This window comes from Eublepharis macularius, chromosome 1 (genome assembly GCF_028583425.1).
Source record: "Eublepharis macularius isolate TG4126 chromosome 1, MPM_Emac_v1.0, whole genome shotgun sequence".
Taxonomy (NCBI): domain Eukaryota; kingdom Metazoa; phylum Chordata; class Lepidosauria; order Squamata; family Eublepharidae; genus Eublepharis; species Eublepharis macularius.
The window spans coordinates 8,174,470-8,187,682 of record NC_072790.1 but is presented as its reverse complement, the minus strand read 5'-3'; the positions used below and the strand labels follow the sequence as shown (position 1 = coordinate 8,187,682).

The 13,213-nt window shown below is 48.3% G+C and overlaps 1 protein-coding gene across 1 annotated transcript in view; it reads left to right on the top strand.

The window, feature by feature from the left end:
- The window catches only part of PCSK2 (proprotein convertase subtilisin/kexin type 2), a 206,697-nt gene that overhangs the window by 122,960 nt on the left and 70,524 nt on the right, over positions 1-13,213 (top strand). The window contains exons 3-4 of the mRNA XM_054999690.1: positions 6,591-6,704; positions 8,591-8,699. Coding sequence (XP_054855665.1) covers positions 6,591-6,704; positions 8,591-8,699 — 223 coding nt within the window. The remainder of the gene's footprint in view (positions 1-6,590; positions 6,705-8,590; positions 8,700-13,213) is intronic.

Here is a 13,213-nt window from a genome sequence, read left to right as displayed (position 1 = left end):
GCTACCCAGCACGGCAAAACCCTAACGGACTTTCTTTCCCATTGAGGGGTGGGGACTGTGCCCTATAGAGCCAAGCTACAAGTGACTTTTTTCACGTGTAGAACACTTGATCGTTTTTGCAAGTTTTCCTGGGAACTGAGGTCCCAGTGTCCTTCCCCTCTCTGTTAGAATCGCTGCCTGAAGAATCAGACAAAGCCAGCTGCAGCTGCAGCTTTTGCAAATTCTGACTTCTGTTGCTGGGAAGATATTAGAACAGATTTTAAAGGGATCAATCTGTAAGCATCTGAAGGACCACTCAGTGATCCGGGGAAGTCAGCATGGTTTTGTTCCTAACAGATCCTGCCAGACCAACCTGGTTTCCTTCTTTGATCGAGTGACCAGCTTACTGGATCGGGGGAACTCTGTTGATGTGATTTATCTGGATTTCAGTAAAGCTTTTGATAAGGTCCCCCATGACATTCTGATGGGCAAACTGGAAGACTGTGGAGTAGACTATAGGACAGTTCGGTGGATAGGGAACTGGCTAGAGGACCGCACTCAAAGAGAGGTGGTCAACGGTGTTTCATCAGATTGGAGGGAGGTGTCCAGTGGGGTGCTGCAGGGCTCGGTTTTGGGCCCGGTACTTTTCAATATTTTTATCAATGATCTGGATGAAGGAGTGGAAGGGCTGCTCATTAAATTTGCTGATGATACCAAATTGGGAGCGGTAGCAAACACCCAAGAAGATAGAATTAAAATTCAACAAGACCTGAATACTCTGGAGAAGTGGATGGTTGTGAACAGGATGCAATTCAACAAAGACAAGTGCACAGTATTACATCTGGGCCACAAAAATGAGAAGCACAAATACTGGATGGGGGATACACTTCTGGGCAGTAGTATATGCGAAAGGGATCTTGGGGTAAGAGTGGACTGTAAACTGAATATGAGCAGTCAGTGTGATGCGGTGGCAAAAAAGGCTAATTCAATCCTGGGTTGTATCAAAGGGGCCATAGCATCGAAACCGCAGGAGGTCATAGCCCCTCTCTATACTGCCTTGGTCAGGCCACACCTGGAGAATTGTGTGCAGTTCTGGAGGCCTCATTTCAAAAAGAATGTGGACAAAATTGAGGGTGCAGAGGAGAGCGACAAGAATGATCAGGGGTCTGGAGACTGAGCCCTACGAGGAAAGGCTAAGGGCCTTGGGAATGTTTAGTTTGGAGAAGAGGAGGTTGAGGGGGGACATGATTGCTCTCTTTAAATATTTGAAAGGCTGTCATTTGGAGGAGGGCAAAGAGCTGTTCCAGTTGTCAGCAGAGGGTAGGATGCGAAGCAATGGGCTAAAACTACACGCACAAGGGTACCGGTTGGATATTAGGCAAAACTTTTTCATGGTCAGAGTAGTTCGAAAGTGGAATCAGCTGCCTAGGGAGGTGGTGAGCTCCCCCTCTCTGGCAGTTTTCAAGAAGAGGCTGGATGAATACCTGTCAGAGATGCTTTAGGCTGATCCTGCACTGGGCAGGGGGTTGGACTAGATGGTCTGTATGGCCCCTTCCAACTCTATGATTCTATGATTCTATGGTTCTATGAAATCCAGAGCAGCTCCCCGGGAGCAAGACGCCGAGGGAGAAAGCTGCAGCTGCCCGCCCCCAAAGATCGTTGAGAGCAGGCTTGTGACTGGAGGAACGATTTGCAAAAGCTGCTGCTGCAGCCGGCTTTCTCTGGCCCTTCAGGCAGCGATTCTAACAGAGAGGGGAAGGACACCGGGACTTCAGTTCCCAGGAAAACTTGCAAAAACGATCAAGTGTTCTACGCGTGAAAAAAGTCACTTGTAGCTTGACTCATAGTTAACCCTGCTTTGCTACCTCGCGTCACTTCAGCCAATGATCCTGGCTGACTATCTTGAAACTGGTATTTCTCTTCAATAAAGTAACTTTAACTCATACACCTGCGTGATGCAGGGAAGGGCTTGGGGATTTACCGGGCAAGACCTGACACAGAGACTGACATAATTATTAGTAAGGGCAGCATCTGAAATGGTCCTTTCATTGTCTCTGCAACATAAATATGTTTTTTTGACATATTTTTTCTTTACTTACTGACATGGCATGGACATTTGGTTTAGCCAAGTGTACACTGTATTATTTTTGACGGCTATTTTTGACACTCTAAGTGTAGTCTACAGCCCAAATTACCAGTCCAATCCTGATTATATTTTAATTCTTCTTTTAAAAATATTTCCTATTATCCACACTAATAATACCAGCCACCAACAGAAACTGCAAGAAGTATCCTCTCGGTCTCTCTATCCCATCGCACGTGTGCATTCTTACACAGCTGCCCTCATTCCTATACCCAACCCATCATCTTTGTTACATTTTAAAAACTGATAAAATTTTTAAAAAGCATTAATCTTAATGGGTGAGCTGGGTGGGAAAGCCGCATGGCTTGTCCGCCTGTTGTCACTGCAGAGAAGAGTGGGGTGAGAGGCCACAGATCCACTCGATCCCCCCCGCCTCTTTTGGTAGGGCTTCCTGCCCCTGAGGCTTTCGGGCACCCTCTCCTTAACTCCTTAACAGGAAGCCTGTGATTAACAGAGCAATCGTCTCTATGGGGAGGTGAGACCAGTCCCTCTTTTCCTGCCTAAAACTTCCAGAGGAAATTCAGGACTCGGGACTGGCCACTGCCCATTCTGGAGAGGAAACTGTAACCAATTGTGAGGAAGCAGGGATGCCAACCAAAGGCTAGCAGCCAGTGGGAGATCCCCCGGGTGGGGGCCCTCTCCACTGACATAATGAGGTCACCGGTGAAATGCTTACATTAGTCCCATCATGTGACTGGAAGCGATATCAGCATATCATCAGAGAGGCTCTAGCATTTGGGCAAACTCTAGCATGTGGCTAAAACCATCAAGTTTTTCCCACACGCTAGAGCGTCTCTGGCAATGTGTGGATGTCCCATCTGGTTGCATGGGGAGTGATGTCAGGGTACTGGGATGCTGCCTTTTGCCCTCTCCATTTTCCTCCCTTCTTTTTCTCCCACTGCCCAGCTGAACGGCTGTGGGAAAGGCCCGCTGGGGGCAGGAATCTCCTATACCAGTTGGGAGACTGGGAAGCCTACGGAGAGGAGAGCAGGAGCCTGAGGAAATGCATAAAACCCTCTTCCCCAGGAGCTCAGGCTGCAGCTCCTGGAACGGCTCAGCAAGGCAGTTGCAGACGGTGGGAGGGTTCTCTCACACAAGGAAGTCTGGCCCAAGGGGACCCGTTCAAGGCGGTTGCAGTGTGGATTTTATTGTTGTTTTTGTGCTCAGTTTTCTGTAACGAATGTTCAAGCAATGGAGCGATTTGAAGGTCAGTTCCTCCCATCATACCTGGGACTACAAGTTGGGCCGGGTACCGCCAGGTGTCACATGTGCCATGCATTTTCACCCCGAGTCTGTCGTTTGCCAGAAAGATACTGCTGTTAACCTGTCAATAGAGGTGTCTTGACTGTCTGGGGCAGGGAGAGCGCTGCTCGACTTACCTCTGTTTTCTTGTGTTCTCTTTTTTTGCTTAAGCAGTTCAGTGTTGATTAGGTCAAATTGTAAATATTTTGCATAGGCACATTTTTGCTCTGCATTGTCATGGTTGGTTTCTTCCCCGTCCACTCATCCAAAAGGTATATAACGGGTGTCTTTCTTAGATGCTTTATTCCTGTGACAAGGCAAGTTCGTCTGTTATTTCATCTTCCTTGCCCCCATTGACTGCCTGCCAGCCACCAATGCCTTGTTCCTTTGTATTATTGGCTTGGAAATGCTTAGCATGTTATTGCGCTGCCGCCCAGGAGCTATACTTCGATCCAGTGAGTTCTGGGCATGGTGCAGCAGGATGAATGCCACTGGAGAGGACTAGGATTGGGGGGACTTGGCTTGAGTCCCTGCTCTGCCAAGGAAGCCTGCGGGCTGACCTCGGGGCAGTCACACACTTTCAGCCTAACCTACCTCACAGGGTTGTTGTGAGAATAAATGGAAGACAAGGCAATGACGGAAGCCACTTTTGGTCCCCTCTGGGGAGAAAGGCAAGGCATCTGTCATGGGCTGGGCCCGCCCAAGCTGGTAGCCCAGGTACTAACACAAAGCCAAGGGGTGTTCAAGAGTCACAAGCCAGGTCCAGTCTGTAGTCAGAGCCCAAGGTAAACACCAGGGGTGTGTCCAGGATCCAAAGAGCCAAGCCAAGTCCAGTCCGTAGGTCAGAGCACGAGGGTATCAAGGCAAGGTGCAGGCAAGAGCAAGATGCCAGGATCAAGGACGTGGTTACAGGTAATTAGCACATTGCTTCCACGCCTGGCAGTTCCTCCAGACTGGCTCTTATAGCCAGGCGTGGTTTTCAGCCAGCTGCTGGGGCTCCATCCTGACGCTACTCATCGTCGCTCTCCAGCAGCTGGCGTTGGCTCAGGAGACGAGCACTGTGCCGTCTCTCCTGCAGTTCCAGTCTCTGGCGTTGTCTGCGGCGTTCTTTGGGTATGGGCGAACCTGGGGGGGTGGAGGCCCCTGGCTGTGCTGCACCTGTAGCCCGGGATGTCCCTGGCTGAGCTTCCCCTGTGGTGTTGGGGCCAGAAGGCGCTGGTGCCTCAGCTGCTGGCTGTAAGCTCTGATCAGCCAGCAGCTGCTGCTCCTGATTGCCGGCTTCTGCTGAGTCGGGGCTAGGGCTGGTTACACAGAACTCCTCTTCTCCTGAGGAGTCCTGGCTGGCTACACGAGGTTCCTCTCCCCCCGAGGAGACCCCACCCTCAGACTGGGCCATGACAGCAGCCCTCATATCCAACGCTAGTCTGATTTCATCAGAGCTAAGCAGGTTCAGTACTTGGCTATAGGGTTGCCAGCCCCCACCCACCTTTAAAGCAGGAGATGGGGGGGGGGGTCGCTGGGTGGCCACAGCTTCCGGTTCTCAACGAGAAGTGACGCTATGGGGGCCTCTGGGGCACGCTCGCGCCATTTCACCAGGGGCTCTGGCAGCTCCTGGCCTGCTTGTCCCAGTTCCTTCTGCCCTGCCAGCCAGGTGAGCAGAGATGGAGGGGCGAAAGTTGGGGGTGGAGTTGGCAGCCCTACTTGGATGGGAGAACATCGAGGAAGACTCAGCAGAGGAAGGCAACGGCAAAACTACCTTCTCTCTGCTCTTGCCTTGAAAACCCCCTGGGGCTGCCATGAGTTGTTTGTGACTCGATGGCACTTTTTTTCTTTAGGAAGCTCATGAAGAACTCTTATGTATAAAAGGGTATCTGTAAATTGGACAACCAACTGCCAGTTGTGCATGAGCACAGCGTTTAGTCATGTTGACCATCACGAGTGGAAAGTCGATTCCATAATGAGCCAAACGTATCATATTGTATGCCTGGGAATGCTTCACCTGTATAGTTGTGAAAGCTTCACCTGTATAGTTGTGAAAGCTTCACCTGTATAGTTCTGAATGCTTCGGCTACTTTCCAAAGAGCAACTCGCTGCACTTGGATTTTCTCCGCTTGTTTACGATGTTTTAAACAACCGTGTTGTGACTGAACACATGCCAAACTATTTAGAAGGCCAGATTAATGCGCCAAAATTCACTTTATCGACAAAGAGTCTTGTGTGGCATTAAAGGCTGACAGTTTTATGGCACCATAATTCTGCCATAACATGACGTGGCACAGAAGAGAGTGTGTTTTTGCTACAAGAGACGGTTGCAGCTTGCTGTCCGAAATTCAGCCCTGTCCACAGGGAACAGAGGATATGAACAATCCCCTGCTAAGCACTGAAGTTTGCACAGCCTTCCTGAGCCAGTGACTTGTTGTAAAATTAAAATAAAATAATGAGTTGGGTGTTGTGGAGGAATTCCGTGGATGTCCCCCCCCCGCCGCCGCCGCCCATTCATCTTCCTGCTCCAATTCCAATTCCTGCAGACCTGTGGGGGGGGGGAACCCCCTCCCCATTCTGTTCCCCTGGGAGCATCATGTTTGGAGCAGTGGCGATGGTGGTATTTTGGGCTGCCGTGCTGTCTCCTCGGTCTGGCAGCAACTCTACAGGATCTCAGGTAGAGAATCTTTTGCTGTCCTCTCCCTTTATTAAAACTGGAGATCCAGGGCCAAGCTACACATGACGAATGACACTTGAATGGCAAGTGGATTGAGTGGAGGGCAAGTGAACAGGGAGAAATACACTTGCCATTCAAGTGTCATTCGTCATGTGTAGCTTGGCCCCATGAGACTGAGCCTGGTTCCTTCAGCGTGCAAATTAGATCCTCGATTCCTGAACCAGGGTCCATCTCAAATGCTCTTATGAAGATATATTCATTAAATACAAGTCTTTGGGTGCCTGTGTAGGTCAGTTATGAAGTGTCAGCAGGCAGGCAGGCAGGCACCCACTTGCTCCTTGTGATCCTTCTACTTTGGGGTGGAAATTGGGCTATAAATGAAGGGCGGGGGGAAGAGCTATGACAGAGTGACAGATGACCCTCTTGTGCCTAACACACAATAAGCGCATAAAGATTTTTAAAAGCCCTTTTTTCCTGTTAAAGGTTAAAAGATTATATCTATTAGTTTACAAATAGCAACAGTTGAATTAACGGAGTGTGGGTTTTTTTGTCAAATTGCCACTGCAGGTGAAGACGGCTGTGCAGCAGGAAGGTTTTGGGAGGCGGAAGCGAGGGTACCGAGAGATCAACGAAATTGACGTCAACATGAATGACCCTCTGTTTGCAAAGCAATGGTACTTGGTAAGTAGCAGCTAGCAGCATCTTTTACTGATTTTTCTCCTTATCAGGAGATCACTCCCAGATATACATATTCCATAAGAGGGAAGTAGTTGTAGACCGCTCCTTCCAATTACAAACATTGTATTCATGCCTTACTGTTTCCAGTTCATCCTTTGACGTGGCTCTCCACCAACCCATCTCTTTTAACGGGGCAGTTCGTATTTTAACACTGCAGAATGGAAGCAGGTTGCCAGTGGTGATTGGCCTGCAGGTTTGAGTGCGGGAACGACGTGGATGGGTTAAGAGAGCCAGTTCGGCACAGTGCTTAGAGTTTTGAACTAGGATCTTGGGAACCCTGGGACCGGATTCCCGTGCTGCTCATGGAAGTTTGCTGAGTAATCCTAGGCCAGTCACAGGGCCAAGCTACAAGTGACGAATGACACTTGAACGGCAAGTGAACAGACTCAGGTGTGTTCCTCCTTGTTCACTTGTGCTCCACTTGCCCTCCACTCAATGATCGAGTGGAGCGCAAGTGAACAGGGAGGAACACACCTGAGCCTGTTCACTTGCCGTTCAAGTGTCATTCGTCACTTGTAGCTTGGCCCTCAGGTGTGTTCCTCCTTGTTCACTTGCGCTCCACTTGCCCTCCACTCAATGATCGAGTGGAGCGCAAGTGAACAGGGAGGAACACACCTAAGGGCCAAGCTACATATGACGAATGACACTTGAACGGCAAGTGGATTGAGTGGAGGGCAAGTGAACAGGGAGAAATACACTTGCTGTTCAAGTGTCATTCGTCATGTGTAGCTTGGCCCTGAGTCTGTTCACTTGCCGTTCAAGTGTCATTCGTCACTTGTAGTTTGGCGCACACACTCTCAGCCTAACCTGCCTCACAGGGTTGTTGTGAGGATAAAGTGGAGAAGGGGAGAATGGGGTAATGTGCTTTGGGTCTCCATGGGGGAATGAACCAGGTCATTTCCTGGATCCACAAGTTACCCAGACTCTGAGGGGATGTGGATGGCGCATTGGTGCAAAAGTATGAAAATGAGCCCGAATAGTACCATCCTAAGCAGTGTTACTCCAGTATAAGCCCATTGATTTCATTGATCTTATTTCAGTGTAATTCTGCTTAGGATTGCACTGCAAGCCCCACTTTTTGCCAAAGAAGAGCTGAGCATGAAATCAGGGCGTCTTAGAAGATGCTTGACTTTGCTCCAACCAGGCCCCGTGTTTGGAATTAGCTTGAGCTGACAAGAGCATAGAATACTCGTCGTCATTAGTTAAAGCCACTTTGGTTGCAAACTATTATTTATTTATTTATTTATTTATTTATTTATTTATTTATTTATTTATTTATTTATTTATTTATTTATATTTCTATCCCTTCTTTCTGCCTGACCAGGGCCACCAGGGCTGCCGTGTGCCTGATGGGTTTAAATCTTTAAGAAGGAGAATTCTATGTTATGGTGGAGGGGGGGGGAAGGAAATAGTCAGCGCCCTTCTTCCGAAAAGAGACACCCCAGGGCTCCATCAGCATCCTCTGGTGTAGATGTCTTGCTGTTGGACATATAGCTATTGCTTGTGCTTATTTAGTGGGCGGGGCACTTTGCACATGTTCCGAAGCATTCCCTTCTTGATTTTTTGCTTCCTGTGACTGAAGACAGATTGGAACTTAGAGCAGGCCCCAGCTCCTCGGTTTAAAACCAGCGCAGCCTGATTGTGCACCGTGTCTAAAATGAGATCTGTGCTTCATATGGACATTATTTCTTCTTCTGGGCTATGTTCCCAAGGAAACAAAGGATATTTTGAAGCAGGTGGGTCAGAAGGAATCTCAGGGGTTGTAAGCATTCCACTTTCTGCCAATAAATCTCTTGTGCTTTGTTTTTGGTTTTTAATGTGATGCTTAGATCAACACTGGGCAAGCAGATGGGACTCCCGGCCTTGATCTCAACGTGGCCGAAGCCTGGGAACTGGGCTACACAGGGAAAGGTGTGACGATAGGAATTATGGATGATGGTGAGTGAAAAGTGCAGTCGCCTGAATCTCTGAACCGACTGCGCCGTTTATTGTAAGCCATAAATGTTTAAATGTCAAGCTTAGGTTGTTAATTGTATTTCACCTTTTTCAAAAACTGCTGCATTCTTGGTGGGAGCATTAGAAAGAAGTCATCCCCATTTCTGAGCATGTTTTAATCTCGGTCTTCCTCCAAGAGGAAGCACACTTTGGGCTGCATACTTTGGTCTCCCCTCCTCTGTTTCCCTCTCAGAACAATCCTGTGAAGTAGGCTAAGTTGAGGAAGAGAATGACTGGCCCGCGGCCGCACAGTGCACTTCCGTGGCACAGTGGAAATTTGCACCTGGATTTCCCAGATCCTAGACCAAGACTTCAACCATGACACCAAACTGGCTTAGACTAGGGTTGCCAGCTCCAGGTTGGGAAATTCCTGGAGGTTTTGTGTGTGCAGCCTGGAAAGGGCAGGATTTGGGGAGGAGAAGGAGCTCAGTGGGGTTTAAGGCCACGGAGTCCACCCTCCAAAGCAGCCGTTTTTTCCCCAGGGGAACTGATGTCTGTGGGCTAGAGATCAGTTGAGATTCTGGGAGAGCTCCAGCCACCACCTGTGGGTTGGCAAGCCTAGCTCTTCCACTCTTTAACTAGTTTGTGGGGAAAGTTCCCCTAGGAAATAATCTGCACAGGTATTTTATTTACTTATTTAAAACATTTATCTGCTGCCTTCTACCCACAATAGGGTCCCCTATGGTTCTCCTTTCATCAGCTTAGGGTGGAGACTTCTAACTGGCATCGTTCGAGGAGGGGCCAGTCAGTTCCCTCTCCTCCCACTTAAGACATGACTTGGCAGTGCAATCTTCCACAGAGTAACTTCAGTCCATTGTTGTTGCTTTCAATGGGCTTAGACTGGAATATCTCTGCACTGTTAATTCTATAGGGAAATTTATGCCCTATTTATTAGGAATGCTAATAAAAATAAGCAAAAATAAAATACAACAGGAATCCAAAGTTATATTTTCAAATAAATCATAACACAAGAGATGCTTTAATCCTTGTGGCCTTCTGATTGCACTCAATGAAATTTGAGAGATGCTCTGGAAACGTCCAACCTGCTTGGCTACGAATAAGTGGTGGTCGAGCTCAGGGGCTTCTCCTTGTTCATTCCCCCTCCCCTTTAGACAACGCTGGGGAAAAGGTGCTGCTTGCCTACCCGGCGTGCCGTCGCTTGGCTGCGGCTCCTCGGCTTCATTGTATCTGGGCCTTGCGAGGGGTTTGTTCACTTTCACAGCGACTGAGCACAGCTGGCCTTTCTGGGCCCAGGCAGGCCTTAAGGGGGGAGGCAAGAGAGCTCTTGGTTGAAGGAAGTCAGCGGAACATGGAATGGAAGCATCACCGGAAAGCCAGTCAGGCCTCCCTGGCCTGTGAATATTATGGGAACTGGCTGCTCTTGCACTCGCTCTTGGATTCCAGCCGCCAAAGACATTTCTTTGAACACTGGGCTCACAATTTCTGTCACTGCGATTCTCTGATAGGAGCACTCTCCCCCCTTGACAGCCAGCAGTCAGCATTTAGAGGCCCAGGAGAATGGAGAGGAAGCAATGCTTTCTCTTTTGCTAGCTAGAGTCTGAAAGCTCCTTATTGTTCTGGTACCTGTTCCCAGAGGAGGAAGGGGAAAGGGAAAGAAACGCCCCACCCAGTCCTGGAGACTTCCTCGTACATGGCATGGGATTGGCCAAATGCCACCCCAGAGCTTTTAGCCTCCTCCCCCTGCATGAACAATGGCGAGGGCCAAGCGGCAGCCTGTAAGCTGAATTTGTGACACCCCTCCAATTTTAGTTAGTGACTTCTTTACGCTTTCACCTTTACTCCCCTTGGCAGATTTGCAAGTCACCAGCGAGTCTTTAACGCTGCACAAGTCTCAGACAGAAGGGCAGACTATAAATAAAGTAGATAAATACGCAATTGAAAGTAGTTGCACCTTGGAGATTGTTGGACATGGGATCTACCTAATTGCAAAACTCTCGTTTTGTAATGGGGATGAGAATGACGGCTCACATTTCTTCCCTCTCCCTACATTCTCCTTGGCTCCTAATAAAGAGGACAAATGCTAGACAAAAGCAACTCTCTTTTTTTCTCTCCCCCCATCTTTTTAATGGCAACCTTAATCTGAAGTAAAGTATTCGTGCAGTCCTTTCCAGATCTCATTGCTGTGCTATTGATTTTTTTGTGGAGTCCTCTAAGAGCTGCCGTGGTGAGAAGCCATGCAAAGTCAGATAATAAGTAAACAGAGAAATGAAATTGCAATTTTAAATTGTAGCCTTTTGCCAAATTCCCCTGTACTAGCTACAGGGAACGTATATTTCATTTGTGCCACAGAGATGGAATTGGCTCTTTATCCCATCCATCATGCCTTTCAAAGGCGCTTTCTTTTGTTCTCCCTCGCTGCTCTGCCCTGCTTGGTTCCCGCCGTCTGTCCTTGTTAACATATTACTGAGCAGAATAATGTTCCGTGCTGCGGCTGTGGCTAATACAGTGAAAGTTATAATGTGTGCTACCGTCCCTAATTGCTGCGAGAGAACAGCAAGCATGTACGCCCAGACGAGTCCAGCACAAATAATAAATTAAACCTAATGATTTTCTTTTTTAAAATAAAACCATGCTAGAATCCTAAGCTTGTTAGACTCCTAGTCTTTCAAATACCGAGTTATAATAGTTACAGTCAACTCCCCTCCGAATACAGAACAACTAGAACCAATCTAGAACCAACCAGCCCCAGCCACTGGTGGAGGTGGTTAGTTAACCGTTATAGTTCCCCCTCCCCCCCCGCATTAAACCTGTAGCCTAACACTTAGGAAGGCCCATAATCAGCCCGAAAGAGTTCTGCGCGTGTCTTCCTGCCTGTGTCATTGATAACGGAGTCTGGGGTTCAGGGCGCCTTCCTAAGTCCATCGTCTCTGCTGCAGGCATGTTGTCGTTTGCCGGCAATGTCGGGCCCCACCCGCCCCGTTTCCTCCTGGGGGCTGCTGACCGTTTCCTGGCCCTCACGTGGCCAGGAAATCTCTTCTCGGGCCATAAGCCTTTTGCCACCTTGAAGCCTCTGCCGCCTGTTGTGACTCCCTTGTTTAAGGAATCCGCTTTAATAGAAAGGGTTTCTATGTGGTTTTCAGCACTGCCTCCAGTGCAGAATTGAAAACAGTCGCAACAGTTAGACCAGCAACAGTACCAACCACTGGTCGGGATGGTTATAGAGCCATTCCAGTAGCCAGGCAGGCTGACAAGGAGCTGGCAGAAGAAGGACCAGGGGGTGGGGTTGATCCTCCTTCCTCTTCCACAGTCTCTGCTTAGGAAAGGGGCGGTTTCATTCCCTCGTCATTCCCCAGTCCATCCCACCAACCCACATGGTTCATCCTCCACATGGATCCCATAAAGCCAGGAATGGGGCTGGAGTGGGGTGCAGGAACAGAGAAGAACGTGGGGAAACTTCTGTGTATGGATGGCTGGATACCCAGCAGTGTGCCAGGCCAAGGACAGCCTTTGCCTCGCCACCTCCTTTTGTTGGCAGCACGCCAACATCTTCTCAGAGAAATGCTGCTGGGCTGTTGGGACATAATGGCTTCCTTCCTGGCTCCGTCCTCTACACACGGGGAAAGCTGCGTTTGTCTAGCGGGGGTCCCTTGCTCTGCTCTCACATAGCCCGGTAAAGTCAGGCTCCACCAGTGCCGAAGCGTTCTTGGTGGCTATGTCCACGCTACGGAATGGCCTCGTCTGCCATTTTGTTATTTGTGTATAGCCAAGTTATTTAGAAGGAATTTTATTCCTTGAGAGCTGGGTTCTGTTGCTGAAGCCCTTAAAAGCGTGGCCATCTAATAATGACATTTGATTTATATGCCACCCTTCAGGACAACTTAATGCCTACTCAGAGTGGTTTAGAAAGTATGTTATTATTATCTATCTATTTTATTATAGATGCTGTTTCAGTTGTTGATTTGATGTGTTCCACTTTTTCACTGTAACCCATTTTGAGTCTCACAATAGCAGAATGAAGGATCTAAACAAAGCAAAAGATCTTGATTCACAACCATTATTTTATATACAAAACATGACAAAACACACACGTTTTAGTTAACCTAAGTGCTTCTGGATTCCATGGTCAAGCCATGGTCAAAGTGGACATGTAGACGAGTAGAATGCCACTCACTGGCACCAACTTCTTCAGCTCAAAAGTTGTGAGTATGTGTGGGGAGGTGTTATGTGTATACAACAGCATGACTGCGAAATCTGCAAGAAGCAGCCGGGGGCCATTTCAGAGCTGCCAACCCTATGGGGGGTCCATGAAACTGGGCAAGTCATATCGTTTCATTCATTCATTCATTCATTCATTCATTCATTCATTCATTCATTCATTGGATTTATTATCTGCTCTCCCCATAAATGTGCTCAGAGTGGATTACAACATAAATAAATCACAATAAAAACAGCATTAAAATCATAAAACAATAACAATACATTTGATGGTGACTGAG